Source organism: Opisthocomus hoazin, chromosome 2, assembly GCF_030867145.1.
Source record: "Opisthocomus hoazin isolate bOpiHoa1 chromosome 2, bOpiHoa1.hap1, whole genome shotgun sequence".
In the NCBI taxonomy this organism is placed as follows: Eukaryota; Metazoa; Chordata; class Aves; order Opisthocomiformes; family Opisthocomidae; genus Opisthocomus; species Opisthocomus hoazin.
This window is the reverse complement of record NC_134415.1, coordinates 68,262,034-68,274,195: the sequence shown is the minus strand read 5'-3', so window position 1 is coordinate 68,274,195 and position 12,162 is coordinate 68,262,034. Positions and strand designations below refer to the sequence as shown.

General features: G+C 39.4%; 1 protein-coding gene across 1 annotated transcript in view; it reads left to right on the top strand.

Moving 5' to 3' along the window:
- ENPP1 (ectonucleotide pyrophosphatase/phosphodiesterase 1) overlaps nt 1–10,992 on the top strand; it is a 59,405-nt gene extending 48,413 nt beyond the window's left edge. Inside the window, exons 19-25 of the mRNA XM_075414046.1 lie at nt 436–487; nt 3,630–3,784; nt 4,974–5,109; nt 6,096–6,176; nt 7,246–7,378; nt 8,096–8,252; nt 9,110–10,992. Coding sequence (XP_075270161.1) covers nt 436–487; nt 3,630–3,784; nt 4,974–5,109; nt 6,096–6,176; nt 7,246–7,378; nt 8,096–8,252; nt 9,110–9,277 — 882 coding nt within the window. The 3' untranslated portion in view covers nt 9,278–10,992. The remainder of the gene's footprint in view (nt 1–435; nt 488–3,629; nt 3,785–4,973; nt 5,110–6,095; nt 6,177–7,245; nt 7,379–8,095; nt 8,253–9,109) is intronic.
- Nucleotides 10,993–12,162: the final 1,170 nt, after the last annotated feature.

Sequence of the window (12,162 nt, the reverse complement as noted above, 5' to 3'; positions counted from 1 at the left end):
TCCCCTGCTATTGGTTACAAAATCAAATCTTGCCTGGGGTTAGTGGGTACTAGCCTGTGTTTGTATATTCATTTTTGCAGTTTGCTTATGTAAAGTCGTATTCAGCTCTGAAGAGCCTGGAAGACGCCACAGAAGCAAGCTTTGATGGGGAAAGCATTCAGTTCTTGCTTGCTTCACTTGATTATGTTGAAATGTGCCTTCTGTGACTGTTGTGTCTTTGGGCTGTGGTTTTCAAAGCTGTAGATGTGCTTGTGGCAAAACCAATTTGTGTCTGCAAATTCTCTGTAGCCCCTCTCCAGTAGATGTCAGTGAGCTCTGTATAGCGATAACTTGAAAGGCAGGTGTTACTTTTGTTACTTCAAGTGTAGTAGTGTCTCATAATATGCTTTGCAGAACACTTTGTAGAATCTCACTGGTTTTGCTTTATAATTATAGGGCTTGCCAATAAGGGATTTCCATCAGCGTTTAAATCTCACTGAAACAGAAGGTAAGAACTTTAGATAGTAATAGAAAACTGTAACAAAAAAGTAAATAATAACAAGAATCATTAAAATATAAAATGTTTTATGTCAAAACTTCTGAGCAAATCTCAAGTATATGAGGTAAAAATTCTTTGAAATACTCTCTGGGGCTGTAGTTCTGAGGTTTTCAAGTACAATCCTACTGAACCATTTGTTCTCACATAAATGTGTATCCTTATACGTGTGTCTTTATGGCACATGTATTATCTGCTGTTGTTGAATTTTCTAGCACTGAAGTAGTGAGCATTCCAGAATGGGAAGCAAAAGTAGTGTATGGGGAAGTATCTGATAAGAAATCCCTGCAAAAACCGACATCACGATGGCAACATACTTTCAATGAAGCATAAGGGGTATTTTACACGATCAAGTTGTTACACGGTCTTAAGCTGTTGCTTGTTTTGCTTATACTTTATTTCCATTCTCTGGACATGTGCATGCCATATTTGAGCTATAGTTTGCAAGGCTGTGGACATGCTCATGACTCATAAAACAAAAATGTAATGATAGGACAAGGGGCAATGGCTTTAAACTGAAAGAGGGTAGATTTAGAGTGGGTATAAGGAAGAAAATCTTTACTCTGAGGGTGGTGAGGCACTGGAACAGGTTGCCCAGAGAAGCTGTGGCTGCCCCTCCCTGGCAGTGTTCAAGGCCAGACTGGACGGGGCTTTGAGCAGCATGCTCTAGCGGAAGGTGTCCGTGCCCATGGCAGGGGGGTTGGAACTAGACGACCTATAAGGTCCCTTTCAACCCAAACCATGCTATGATACTACGAAAATAAACTGGTTTTAGCATGAAGCAGGTAAGACAATAAGTAAATCATGAAAACTGTAAGTCAAAATGGAATGTAGCCCTTAGTGCTAGTGCCTTAAAAGACAAATTCAAGATGATCAGGCTGTCGGAATGAGAAACGGGATGATATAGACCTTGCCTCGTGTATGTTCATGAAACCTTGTTTCTTATGCAAATAAACTCTGTATTTGGCGACACCTCACTGTAGCTCACTATTAAGCGCTGGACTTAAATGCCAGTTACAGGCAGGATCCAGTACTTGCTGCTTATTCAGGGCTAATTTAAGGCTTCTGTTGGATTGTGTAGCTTGTCCTGGCATAAAGGATGGGTAGAGCTTTCTTTAATCTTTTCCACTAACAACAGGGCATCTTTTTAAAATGTGTCCTAGAACCCTTTTAAAATAACTCTTTCAGTGTTGTAACACTCATGAGAGCAACAAAAATGAAATCCAGTTAGTACGATACAGTGTACTTTGCCCTAAGCTTGTGAGTGGTTTCACTGAAATAGGCTCTACTACTGTGTAGCTAGATGTCTGAGTGCCTTGCTGAACCCGGCTTCGAAGAAATATGGCAAGGCCAAGTGCATAACCAATTTCAGTCCCATTTTGTAGGAACAGGAACTTAGAAATAGAGAATAAGGCTCTAAAACTAGATTTTTGAAATAGTAGGATTTTGGCCTGGATTGTCAGTGAGACCTGGCTTAACACTGGTCTTAATAGCAGTAATTTCCTTATAAATTGTATTAATTAATCATTTATTAATTAGATATAAAATGCATTGTCACAGATGAAAGAATTCTAGTAACCAGCCTAAATGCTCCTTAAGACTATTTACAGTTTATTAGTTACCTCAGTTTGCATATTCTCTCATTGATTGTCATAACGTGATAGCCGTAAGAACAAAATATTAACTGCATTTTTAGTTTTATGAAAAAAATGTGACTTGTTTGCCTTTTCCCTTGTGGGTGGAGAAATAAGTGTCATGATCTTGGCATTTTTTAGTGTTTTGGAATTACTGTGGGGAAAAAACCCTGCAGCATTCATTGCTCAATTTCTTTCCCCATTTAAAACAGTTGCCTTGAAATTGTAGTTCTGCATAATTTGTGGATGGTAGTGACCTATTTAATGGAAAATATACTTTGATGCCTGCTTTATAATTCCAGCCATGTAATGATTGAAAATATTTATTTTCAACAGCAATGTGATGATTTTGTTAGTTTAAAATCTTTCCATGATGTGCTAGTTTTCCTTAGTTTTTATTTTACATCAGAGAACTCAAAACTTGAAAAACTTATTTGAGCTTGTTTTCTGTTTGCAAAAATGTAAACATTCAATGTTCTGATGAAATTGAAGTCTACCTTAGGGGTTAAAAACTGAAACTTTCTGCTGACATTTGTCTGCAGCAGATGTTTAGAAGGGCATGCATTTGTTATCACTCTGTTTTGTTACTACTTTGTTTTTTCTCAAAGATAAATGGTGTTGATCCCAAAGTAATTCTATTGCTAACACTGCTTTACTTTTCAGCTTCTGTCTAATGACTTATCCTCTGCTGATCTCACATAGCTTCTTTCTGATACAATTTTAAAGGAAAGTCTTCACTCTTCCGTGGGATGCAGTAGTTGACCAATAACCAAGCAATGCTTTAGGCAAGGGTCAGCTAAAAACCCTGTGCAGTATTATATGTAAACCTTTCTCTGTATACAAACTTTCTAAAGAGATGTGGTCCATGAGAGAGAGGGAGAAGGAAGGTTTTGTGGCTATCACACTTTTTATAAAGCAAGTCCTTGCACATCTGAAAAAACAACCAGTACTACACTGTATCATTTATTTAGAGCTCTGTATTTCTTAGTCCTTTAAATGCCACTTTTACATATGACTGTGGTTTGTACTAAAATAGTCCCCTCAGCAGATTTCAAATCACCACAATTGGTTACTGTCCCATCTAAATGTTACGTAGAAGCAGATCCCACATTATACATATTTAAATTGAAATACAGTCAGCAAAGACTTTAACCTTGCAACTTACATCTGTCTCCTGTTTAAAATGGCAAAATGTTTTTTTAGATGTAAACTTAATTTGTTTGATGATTACTTTATGTAATCAGTAAAATGATTACTTTATACTGACTTTGTCATTTAATTTATTGCCTTAGCATAAAAACTATACCTTTGATATAAGAATGGAATTTTTTTTGTTCTGTTACTGTGATTTCTGTTTGTTTGACAGTTGGAAATTGGGATAACCATAGATATATATAAAAGAGGAAGATGCTTAACAATCAGTATTGATTGAAAGGTAACAAGCACTATTTCTGCTGCAGTTAAGAAGACAGAGAAGCTTACTTTGCCCTACGGACGGCCCAGGGTTCTGCAGAAGAGACTTAATTACTGCCTCCTTTACCATTACCGCTATGTCAGTGGATACAGCAAGGACTACAGGATGTCTCTGTGGAGTGCGTACACTGTTAACGCAGATGTAAGTATCTGAAGAAAGATTAGAAGCAAACTTGAAAGGTAAAAAAGCTTGAATGTCAGTTATTCCTGAATGCTTCTTAGATCTGCTCATGATATCTCCCAGGGAATGAAGTAGAGCCACATGAGGTAAAACGAATAATTTTGTATCAGCTTATTTTTACTTTCCTACATTAGTAAGGATTGGGTGTGGCTCCTTCATGTTTCTCAGAGTGAGCTGCAGCTTTGCTTCCAGAGCGAGCAGATCCACCGGGAGGTGAGAAGCCCATTGCCTTTGATGTAGAGGCCCTGTGAGTCTGCACTGGCTTACTGCTTGGCAGTGGAGGTCTGCTGTAGCAGTCTGCCAGTGCTGTCCTTAAAAGTCTGGTCTCAACAGGGGTTTCGCAGTCTTAAAGTGGTATTTGTAATGTGGCAGGACCCTTTTGAAAATATAGTCTCTGGACTATCTTGAACGATTCTGATCCTGACCTGGTCTGATCCTTCTGTCACAAAGATCATCCTCACTGGGGGGAGGAAAAGATGTCAGTGGAGATAAATCTGATCTTTGCTGTCCTGAACCCGATGCTGAGATGCACATGTTCATGCAGAGCACTGGTCTTGTGAATGAAAGGGTTTTTTTCAAGTTGTCCTTTCCCATGCAGAAAGAATTTAGAAACCATGTCATGCTTAAAAGGAATTAGGACAGCAGAGGTTGCTTTTTGGTTTGATTATCTGGGAATCACATGTTCTAAATAATGACTATTATAAGTAAATTTAACTGAACTCTGGCAAGACTTGCTTGATTCTAAATAGTTTGAGGTTAGTGGGAAACAGTTACTGTAACAAGTGTCCCAGTGAAGAGAGATGGCTAACACCACATCTGGCTGCCTGATTCCTAGCCTGAATGAACAAGTATATTTACAGTAGATCAGGTTATCTTTAATAGGCACCTCTAGGTTTTCTTTTGGAAGAAGTTGTTCTCAACTCAACTAAAATGCTGCAGTTCTTTGCTTTATTTCCCAAATATATTAAATGAACGGCAGGGCTTGTTTTCCACTGACAAAGAAGAACAATTCTTGCATTTTAGTTAAGTCCCTGCACACCATTAAAGGCAGTTGTAAATATTTAGAGTTCTGCAGTCCCTTAAATTGAGAGAATTATTGTAAGTCAGCAGCTATCCGTTTTACCAATGATGCTTTCTTATTTCTCAATAGGACAAATGGGTTTCTACTACAGAAGATACCTCCAGCTGTTTACACAAGGATGTTCGTATTTCTTTTAATCATAACCAGACATGTTTCTTTTACAACAATCATCCTCGCCTAACTTATGGATTCCTTTCTCCTCCAAGTACGTACATTGCCTTTGTTGTACAGCAGATCTGATTTAAATAATTTGTAATGTACTTGGTGTAGTCTTTTATAGATGTTCCTGATAACTAATCAGAGTATGAAGCAGTAATTGCTGAATTGTTACAGTTCATTTCAGCAAATGAGAAAGAGAAACATTTTAGGCACTTCAGCCTTTGGTGGATTGTCCAAGGTCATTTAGTACTTCCCAAAAGCTTTGGAATTTGTCAGGTTTCTAAAGTGGCACCTCACAGAAGGAACATGTAAACCTTGAGTCAAGTCTGGCAAGCTAGTAAATTGCAAATTCACTTCGTATGACAGGTGTTAGTTGGAACTATCCAAAGTGAAATTTAAGGATGTATCATTAAGTAAAAAACTGCCTTGATAAGTTTATTTTGTGTTTGAAATATACTGTTGTGTGCCATAAGTTGTCTTTAGTAAAGCAATTCAGCATTGGTCTGGAGAATGCAGCTCTGATTCTCAAACATATTGCAAAATACTTAGCTGTTTACAAGGGTTTAAGTTGTTTGTGAACAGTTGCTGACCTGATTTGGAAGCATTTTACATTGACCTTACTGCATAAAGTATGAGTATTAGGTTATGCAGACATCCACATCAAGCGTAATTTGCAAAGTTCCAGCAGAGCTCCTATTTTTATGCCTAGATTCTGCAGTCAGAACAAGTTGGTCTGACACTCATGAAGTGAATTTTATTCCCTTTCCCAGAATTCAAAAGTCTGTTCTGGTATTTTAAATCTCATGAAAATTTGTCCACTGTATACCTGACAAGTGCAATTGCTGTTACTAAAGATTATTTGTTTTGAATGGGATCCAGCATATACTGAAGTTAGCACTTAGACCCACATCAGCTTTGGAAAGTGAAGTTAGAACAGCTCCACCTTAATGTTATTACACCGGTCTTTAAAAGCATGACAATGTAAGTTTTAAGTAAGAAATCCAGATAATTAATGGCTTTTTTTTGTTTTAGATTTTATGACAGATGCAAAGAAACCTCACTATGATGCCTTGCTTACCAGCAATATTGTGCCAATGTATCCTGCGTTTAAAGGTATTTTATTTGTATGTATATTTTGTGTGCATGGTTGAATATAAGAAAAACTTCTGGTTTTTTGCTTGCTTCCAAACCATGCAAATGATCCCTGGTTCAGCTGCCTCTGTAAAATAAGACCTCCACAGACTGTGGGCTGCTTACTTCAATGAAAAGTTTCTTGAAGTAGGATTATCACTGTTGTGAAAAAGGCCCACCATTGTGAGCTTATGATTCCTAATCAACTGGCTCATTACATGGGAGCAGGGTATAAGTGTCTCCATTTAATGTGTTGACATTTTTATTTGCTTTGTCCTACCTACCTAAACAGGGTTTTATACTGAATATCTTCTAGACAACCCAGATAACCATATATAATTATGTGAGTGAAATTAATTTCTGGTGTAGGAATGTCTTCTAAACTCAGATGAGTTTCCAGGCAGGAATCTAAGGCACCAATCACTAAGGAAACAGCAAATTAATCATATCTCTAGTAGAAAAGGCATGAAGACCTGGGCTTTCCTGGGTGAGAGGGAGATTAAGCACATTCCTGGTGAAAAAGAAGGATAACTATGGCACTTCCTCTAGTCAAAAGAGATGTCCTGTTTTGTAATAGAATAGCGGTCAACTGTGATTAAAAAGATCATATCAGTAAGGAGATGTTTCAGGTACGTCTAAACTGAAGAACTTTAAAAATACTTCCCAGCTCAGAGGTGTGGGTGTACAGGCTAGACAGGCCAACTTGGTAGTGGAGCAAGACACAGGCAGGGATGGTCTTCTCTCACCTTCCCTCGTCTAGCCTCTCCGTGCTTTGGTTTCCAAGGAAAGAAACCCAGGGCCATAAGGAAGCAGCGTCACTGTGCCTCAGTTAGGCTTGTGGTTAGGGTGACTGGGAAACCACAATGCCAGGGCATACTGCATGCATGCTGCTGCTCAGTTAGATGGAGCCTCTGAAAACTGTAAACACCTGTATAATTTATTATTTTCCTAGCTTATCATGTCTGTTTATATTCCAGTGAAAACTCTGCAGAGTTGTATTAATAGCTTCTACCTTCAAGATCTGTTTCTCATTTCCATTACTGTGTTTCAGTGTTATGGAACTACTTCCATCAATACCTGCTACCAGAATATGCTGCAGCCAGGAACGGTGTCAATGTAGTCAGTGGTCCTGTGTTTGATTATGATTCCGATGGGCTCTATGATACCCCAGAAAAGGTGAAAAGGTAGGAACCTTTCACTTTCTAATCCTTTGTTTCTTTCCTCCATTAGTGGTCAAAAAGGAATTATGATCCTTGTTACCAAGGAAAGCATCTTGTGGAGATGGGCCCTTGGCAGGTTATATCAGTTCAGAGAGAGACAGTCAAGTGGCCCTAAGCAGGTACAGAACTGTAAAGCTAAGAAATAAGCAACAAGCACAAAGAGGAAATAAAATGCACCCTCAAAATGTGTCATCCTGAAACCTGAAGGTGAAGTGTGAGAGGAGCTGTTGCATGTGGAAGAATGTCCACTAGCCTGAAATCTTATGACACGGCCTCTAGGAGTGGACAAGGCAGGGGCTTATCGCTGGTGTCATGGTTGACACTTCCTAAGCTGTCAGTGTTCCACTACAAAGTTGTGAGTACGAATATGTTTGCAAAATTGGTTCAAGGCAGCAGGCAGATGGTTTTCTGGACTCAGGCTGAACTTTAAATCTACTCTGGATTCTTACACATTTTTATGATAAATCAGTTTGTTTTTGTTATACAAACTTGTTACTTAGATACAAGGCAAACTTGATTTGCGAAATAGTAATATAGGATGTTCCTTCCAGGCCCAAGCTTTCTTTGGGCTAAATGGGTGGATTGGTAAAACTGATATGCTAGAATATAGCTGATTGTTGTCATTTGTTCTTTGTACAAGTATGATTTGGTGGGTTTACAGAAAGATCTGTTGTGTTTCAGACATCCCAGTAACTCAGAAATTCCAGTTCCAACTCATTTCTTCGTTGTGCTGACTAGTTGTAAAAATACTTCTGAAACTCCTCTGGAGTGTGAAGGGTCTCTAGATGCCTTGTCTTTCATCGTACCTCACAGAGAAGACAACAGTGAAAGCTGTGCAGTAAGTAGTCTGTTCAGTCCCCATAAACATCTGAAGTCAGGCTTGAGCTTGTTCTGCTTGGATGTCAGTGATTAACTAATTAAAGACTGTAAAAACAGAATGGTCTGTCATGAGCATCTTGAGAGAGAAGACAATATTTTTGTAAACAGAATTATGATAAAGTCTGTATGTATGCTCAAATGTGAAAATAGAAGTTCCCTGTTCAAAGAGCAAAACTTACAGCTAGTGGGGTAGAGTCAGAGTATGTTGAGGCAATCAGTGTGATACATACATAGATTTCTGTATCCCGTCAATAGGTGAGAAGGATGGAGAGCTTCTAGGAGATGAGTCATCCACAAACAAAGGTCAGGGCTAGGCCAAATGCATACCCAAAAGGAGAATACACAGATGTTTCTGAGGAGCGCTGGTTGCTTCCAGTTCAGGTACTTTAGCACTGTGGTGGGGATGCACGTAGCTGCGCTCTATATAAACCAGAACAACGCATGGAAAGTGAGCAGACCTGTCCTACAGTGAAGAATTATGCAAGTCACCGCCCAAGTCAGACACAGCTCTCGAAGTAGTTTTATCACAGAGATGGTGGATAGATGCTGGACCTCACCTGCCATTCTCCATTATCACCAACTTCCACTGGTGCAGCTACAATTTTTCTATACTTGAGGAAGTAACGGCAAGTACTAAATTCAGGCAAGCTCTTAACTATTTAGAATCCAGTGCCCTCTGTTTTTTTTGTTAGATGTTTGCCAGCAGTTACTGCTTTCTGTCTTTATAAAACAACAAAATGTCTTTTGCTAATTAATTAAATGTATGTCAGAAAAAAAAAAGTTTCACAAACTCTTTTCCTTCCTCTGTCCCAATAGGATGGCAAGTCTGAGTCCATGTGGGTTGAAGAGAGAATGAAGTTTCATACAGCTCGGGTCAGAGATATAGAATTACTTACTGGACTCAGCTTCTATCAAGACAGAAAACAGCCAGTATCTGAGATTTTACAGTTAAAAACATATCTACCAACTTTTGAAATGATCTGATTTTTCCTATGGAATGTTGTTGTCCGTTTCACAACTGATTTGTAAATAGACTGTTTTTAATTAATGAAAACTTTTGTTTAAAATAAGCTGGAACATTTATTGAGAACTCTTGACCAAAACGCCAGTAGGGAGGAGAGTGGGTGCCATATTTGTATCTCAGGGACTGCTGATGGACTATGTATATAACACAGGATGGCAGCTCCTGTCATTCCCACTTGAATGTGGTAGAACCATGTCCATTATTAAATGCCAATAGCATTTGATCATCATAGTCTGAGACACGAACAGAAATGTTACCTTTTATATGCACTGGAGAGGGAGAAGTTTATAAAGCATGGTTATGATCAATATTATACTTTAAAAATATAGATAATTAGCAAATACAGTTCTGGGAGATAACTACATTCTCTGTGACCACTGAAATACAAACAACAGTGCCTCTCACTCCAGTTTTCCTTGAAGCATGAATTACTTTTTGAGCTTTGGATCTCATAAAATAATGAAGTTTTGTGGTGCAAGAAGCTATACTGAGGTTAGTGAGACTGGTAACTGAAACTTGCCCAGCACAGACAAGACGCCTTGGCTGAAGGAGGTCTGTTAGCTGGGAAGCCGTGGCATGTTGCTGCCCTCTCGTGTCTCCAACGCTGAAGGGAAATTTGATACACAATTTGCGTGTTTTATATTCATCCTCAGAATGAGCAGGTGTAGGATGCATCAAGTCACCTGCAAATCAGAAGAGATTAATTCAGGAAGATCTCTGGGCTCCAAGAAATAATTATCTCACTTCGAATTCAACTTAGATTTGAAGAAAAGATTTTATTTTCTTGAAACAAAGATCTCTTTCTCAATTTGGTGCATGATATTATCAGCTGTAGTTTTGAAATCCCATTTTTGTCAAGAAAAGGTAATTGCGCAAATTGTGCACTAAGATTATTGCCTTAGTTAGAATGGTAAGACGATCTTCTCTAATGGCGCATCTCATCACTACAGTAAATGCCCACAGGCTGTTCAGTTGCCTGTTGGCAGCAAACGACCAGATCCTAGCTGCATTTGTAGCCGTTCTTAGCGCTACATCACCCAAATTCCAGCTCACATAAGTTACCCATCTTGAATGCAGATGCTGCTGGATGAAAATTCTGAAGAAGGATGTAATGAGCTTTCTTGGAAGCTTTTGGGCCACATGAACAGCTGCTACAGGCACTCAGGAGTGTAGGAGCTCCCTCCTTTTCCAGTACACATGCGATCACCTTTGTAGTTCTCCCACTCTCTCTAAAGCTGATGAGCCAAAATTGGCTCTGTTACGTATAAAGTTTGGCATAGTCAATTAGACATTTATGTTATTTTCATTCAAAAAGAAGAAAATACATCACGCACAAGTATGTTAGAAGAATGAAGAGCCTGTGACTGAGCAGAGAGGCGTTGTGCCTTACAGCTTGGTCAGGGGGTGTTGGAGGCTGGATTCAAAGCCTGCTGGAGTCAGTGGAAGCTTTTCCATTAACTTCAGTTTGAGTAGGCTGAGATCCTGGGACCATTTTTTCTTTTAACCAAATGTATTTTCTTGATCTTCTGTTACAAGCATGATTTTTTTTTCTAGTTTCACTGTGTGAAATTTAAATGTGTTCTAGCAACCTCACATTATGATATGACTGTGACAGCATTATTCAGTGTAACTGCTTTGTAACATTGCCTGTGACCAATAAAAACATCAGAAGTAGTATGCTGTTCATGACCCTTTCTGTACCAAATGCGACTGGCTAGTTAAATAGTGGTGCAGATATAGAGCGCTACTTCATGGTTTTTTTTTGGGGGGTGGAAAGGGAGTTGCTTCAATCTCTGCTCTTTGAGTTGAAGATAACTTCAACATCCCAGTTCAAGAAGTTACATTTGTTATTGGAAAGGGAAGGTACGAAGAAAGATGGTCAAGATGTTCTTATATTTTTTTTAGAACTGGTACTATCTCCTGAATGCAAATGACAGAGATGTTAACATCTTTGGAAAGTGAAGCAATGCCAGTTTCAGTTAAAAGGCATGGCTAGCCTAGCTTCTGGGTAAACATGGAACAAGATACGCTTCAGGTAGCAGGTGACTGCTGGCTTGACCTGGGGAGGATTTTGGAAGGGAGAGAGTGGCTTTGAAAGCGTTACAGCCATCGAGATGGGGTAGTGGCTGAGAGGGGTCTGGGATATGGCCTTGCCAGAAATTGAGAAGTCAACTTGACAAGGAAGAAAGCCATCCTTTTTTAGACTTAGTGTAAATAGTTTTACTTCTTTTATTTCATCATCTTTGCTTTTTAGGAATATTTGTAAGGTGGTGTTGGAGCATTGTGAATAAATGCTGGTGCTAGTCATGGGTATCCAGTGGCTGGTGGTACCCCAGAGCAGCAGATACTGTGTTGTGTTTTTTGAAGCCCAGTGGGCCCCAAGGAGGGTGCTACAGCCACCGTCAAACCCATAATTCTGAGAAAAACCCTACAGCTTTGTCTATCTGGATGCAAAATATTTTCTGTTTCAGCTGATGGACGGTATCAGGGCTCCACTGAGCATTCTCAGTAGGTGAAGCTGCGAAGTGTCATAGCAACACTGTTGTGACATGACTGCCACCATTATTCAATGTAACTTCTGCTTAATGTCAGCTGTTGCGTAGTCTAGCCTTGAAGGTGAGAAAGACAGTGGAGAGGCAGACTGAAGTCATTGATCTGGATGTGTTGTAGCAGTGTCTTGTGTCACCAGACGTTCTCGGGGAAGGCACCAGGAGATGCTGCTGGCTGCCGTTGGCGCCCGCTATACAGGGGAGGTGCTGACCAGTCTCCAACTCCTAAGCAATGATGTTTGCTTAGGGTAGGGAAAGGACCGCTGAGGAAGAGTGTGGTAGGAGCCTCCACAGGT